The sequence below is a fragment of the Orycteropus afer genome, unplaced genomic scaffold (genome assembly GCF_000298275.1).
Source record: "Orycteropus afer afer isolate SDZICR_OR568_19922 unplaced genomic scaffold, OryAfe1.0 scaffold00181, whole genome shotgun sequence".
NCBI lineage: Eukaryota > Metazoa > Chordata > Mammalia > Tubulidentata > Orycteropodidae > Orycteropus > Orycteropus afer.
In genome coordinates this window covers 3,897,659-3,901,689 of record NW_006921768.1, presented here as the reverse complement: position 1 = coordinate 3,901,689, position 4,031 = coordinate 3,897,659, and the positions used below count along the sequence as shown (strand labels likewise).

The window sequence follows — 4,031 nt, the reverse complement described above, 5'->3', positions numbered from 1 at the left end:
TTGTTTGGCTGGAAACCACAGTGGTGGGTTCAATTCCAGACCTGAAGGGCAGCTAGGGGCCATAGTCTCAGTGGTTACACCAGGCTCTACTGGACCAGCAAACCTGGTCCCCACCTTCTTCTTCTTTTTTTTTGCCTGACAGAGGATATTTCTACATATGTATTTATATGTTCTGCAAATATATCCATGAATGTAGCAGAGGACACAGGGGCAAAAACAAAATAATAAAAAAGGAACACAAACAAATCTTTATAATATCATAGACTTCTTTAGGATGTTAGCAATCAAACAAAACAGGTTTTTTTAGATAATGCCAAAAAAAAAAAAAAGAAAAGGAAAACTAGAAACAAAAGTGAAACTGATGCAGAGTATCTGTTAACTGTCCAAGGTAAATGACATGCAAAACATTAACAAACGGTTCAAATTCAACTAAACTTTTAAAAAGTTAATAGAAGGGAAAAAATAATATTCTCATTTAAATTAGAATTTGATAAAACAGCAAATTAAAAGGTTCCTTTTGAAAATAATAGTGCAATCATTTTTTCAAGTGCAGTAGGGGGCCTACTAAAGGACATTAAAAACAACACATTAAGAAATGAACATTGTTTAATGAAGCTGCTTTCAGTTTTGTGATATAACTGTATATAATCTTAATTTTCAAAGCTTGGAAATTTGTAATAGATTTCCAATTTATTCCCTTCTAAGTACTAGATTTACTTTCATAATCTAATAAAACTGAGATATAACACAATTTATCTACTTTACAGTGGTTGCAAGATTTGTCCAAGATCACCCAGTGAGTTACTGGCAGAGCAGGGAAAAAATTTAGTTTTTCTAAGCATCATTTTACCCCCAGCTTACACTTTATTAAGTACAGGGAAAGGAGAGAGTAGCCAGAATGCTTGAAGAACCCAATTCGTCCTGGGCCCAATTCATCTGTGGCACAAGATAATAAATACATGACAAACAGCTGAGAAAGAGGGCAGCCTGGTTACAAAGATTCCTGACGGCACCAGGGAGAAGGCTCTGAGACATGTCTGCTCAGCTTCGGCACTAGCACAAGCACTAGGTAAGAGAACAGCCTTTCCCCCGGCACAGCTTCCATTGTACCAAACTCCTCCTTCAGGTAAACTCCCGAGTATTAAAGGTAGACCAACAGGTCGAAGGTTTTGATTTTTTCCAGGAAACTAGAGGTAACGTAGGAGCGGGGAACGGGGGGGGGGGGGGGGGGGGGGCACAGGGATCTCGGCAGTGTAGGCTTAATAAGCTCATTGTTTGGCTTGGCAACTAGAAGAGGAAAGGGAATTTGAAATATTGGCTTCTTGCCTTTTTTCTTTCTCTTCTTCCCTTGATCACTTTTCTAGCCTTTTCCCTACTATTCTCCCATCTGACCTACTTAATGGTTATTCATTGTCAGTTGCTGTTTTTATTTAACTTTTTTAGTAATTTATATGACTGAAAGCACCAAAAGAGTGAAAGGTATCTCTTTTAACTTTGTTCTCTCTCTGCCTAGTTCTCATCCCTCAAAATGGTTAACAACAGTTACTAGGTTTTTAATGATCCTAAAGTAACGTAATTATGGATTCTTTTCTTCCTTTTTTAGAAATAGGAATGTCCATATATAGTTTTCTAAACTTTGCATTTTCTCTATAAAAATATTCTTAGAGATATTTTGTACCCCAAGCCATCACAGGTGTCTTAATTTTTTTCATAGCTGCATAGTGTTCCAGTGCACGCATATGCACTAACTTTTAGCTATTGTAAACAAGGCCGTAATGATAACCGTGCATTTATAATTTTAATAGATATTGCTAAATTACTCTGCTTGGAAGTTACAACAATTCACATTTTGACTCATGAGATGGAACTTGCTTTTTAAAGTTTTAATTGTTTAATTTACTGAAGAGTCATAATCTTTGTCTTTAATTCAAAAGCAAGTGGGTTTAACACATTATGCCTTGCTCAATAAAAAATATAAAACAAATGAAAATAAAATGAATAGTTAATCTTTTTGCTATGGATATTTTTGTCTTTATGACATACTATGATCTCGCCGGGACTTCAAACCATTCAATCGTGGCTGAAGCAGTGATACTGGGACAGAACAACATCTGTAAACTATGGGTGTACAGGCAGGAAAAACTCAGGGTCCAAGTCCTGGAATGGGAGACTTCGAAGACGCACAGCAAGCCCTTTCAGGAGCCTGATGCAGGCGATGAACTCACTGCCAGGATTATGGAGAGTGACACACAATCAAAGTGGTGCAGCTGGCTGCTATCTTTGGTCCAGACACCACTGTTTCAGATTCAGCTAGTCAAGCGATTTGGTTGCTATGCAATGCAAATGCTGCCTCTGTTTTCTAAGGGAGAGATTTAAGTTTCTAGCAAGGTGTCGACCTGTAATTTTTCCCATTCTGATTATTGTTCCGGTATAACCAAATTCTACAAATTTGGGTTCATTCCAGTTTTGCTTTGTTGGCCAAGACTGAATTAGGAAGGACCAGTTTGAAGCACTGATCTAAAAGAAATGTTAAAAAAAAAAACAAACCCTCAAAATCATAGCATAAATTGTTTTTAAGAGTCAGTGACACAGGGGACATCAGAAGACATATGCAGGCTGCTTCTTGTAAAAAAATAAAATCTTGAACTGATTGTTGTTGTTGTTATGTGCCGTGGAGTCGGACCCGACTCATAGCGACCCCTCCTTGGGTTTCCAAGGCAGTATCACTACCGGAGTAGTTAGCCCCATCTTCCTTCCGAGGAGTGGTTGGTGGGTTTGAACTGCCAGCCTTCTGGTTAGCAGTCAAGTGCCTTAGGCACTACACTACCAGAGATCCCTTTAACTCATTAGCATATTCAATATGTAAAGCAAATATATATGCATTTAAAGGTTTAACAGTTAAGGAGGAAATAGAAAGACAGTATTTGAATTGGGAGTAAACTCAATGCTAAATATCGAAGCATGCAAGTTGCTTTCATGGACAATGCCAATTCTTTCTCACAGTAAGAATCTAACCTGGGTCCAAGCTGGTCAGGACATTCCTTGCGCTTCCTTGTCTCTGCCCTGGACGGGTCAGAGGTATTTTCTCCCATCCCACTCATCTTGAACACATATCAGCAACTAAAAACAGAAACAGGAAAACAAAATGAAAAGAGCTCATGATAATGTATCTGATCAATTTACCAACAATAAAAGATCAGCATTCTGACAATAGTAATTAACACATTGTTTTGATTTGTGTGTTTAGCTTCTAATGAAAAAAAACAGATTTTTTTTCTTTTTACCTTGTTTAAAGGTAAAGTGAATGTAAAGGTTAACATTTAAAAAACAAGCAAGTCTATCTCATTAGGTCTATACCCTTTAAACAGGAATTGTATTTTATTTAACAGGACCACAAACTATAATCTGCTAGCCCTAGCCTTATGCCACCAGCCATCCAGTTTAAGGAACAATCTTGTACCATGTGGAAACTGTAAGTTTATAAGGAGCTCTTCCCAGTCTCTGAGAAGGTTGGCCAATGTGAAGCTTGTGCTACAATAACTCATCCATGACAGACAGCACAAGAAGAGGCAGTGGCACCCCAACGAGTTGAATGCTCCCAAAACTAGCCTGGTGGATTTGAGACCCCACTCCTCCTCCCAGTTCCCTCACAAGGCCTCTGTAAGACCTGCCCCTGGGCAAAGGCTCTTCTAGCCTCCCGGCCCTCCCTCTGGGCCCTCTCTCCAGGGCATCTCCCTCCAGAGCTTCCTCTTTCACATCCTGTCCCCCTCCTTCTCCCTCCCTTGATTCTAGCTGTTATCACTAAAGGTCTTAAAGTGCACCCAAAAATGAGGGGAACTTTATTGATCCTGAGAGGGAAGACCATGACTGACTCCTGCTTGCTGAATTCCTTTCAGTAGTAAAATAAAAGGACATATAAGAGAGTAAGTGAGCTCACATTGTTCATCATTTGTAGACCATCAAAATGACACATATGAATGCAAAGAACAAGACAGTGCAGAGGTTTAAGTTCTAGAAAAACTAAACAAACA

The 4,031-nt window shown here is 38.8% G+C and overlaps 1 protein-coding gene across 1 annotated transcript in view; it reads right to left on the bottom strand.

The window, feature by feature from the left end:
• Positions 1-3,101, bottom strand: part of NCOA2 (nuclear receptor coactivator 2) — a 193,157-nt gene extending 190,056 nt beyond the window's left edge. The window contains exon 1 of the mRNA XM_042781847.1: positions 3,016-3,101. Coding sequence (XP_042637781.1) covers positions 3,016-3,101 — 86 coding nt within the window. The remainder of the gene's footprint in view (positions 1-3,015) is intronic.
• Positions 3,102-4,031: the final 930 nt, after the last annotated feature.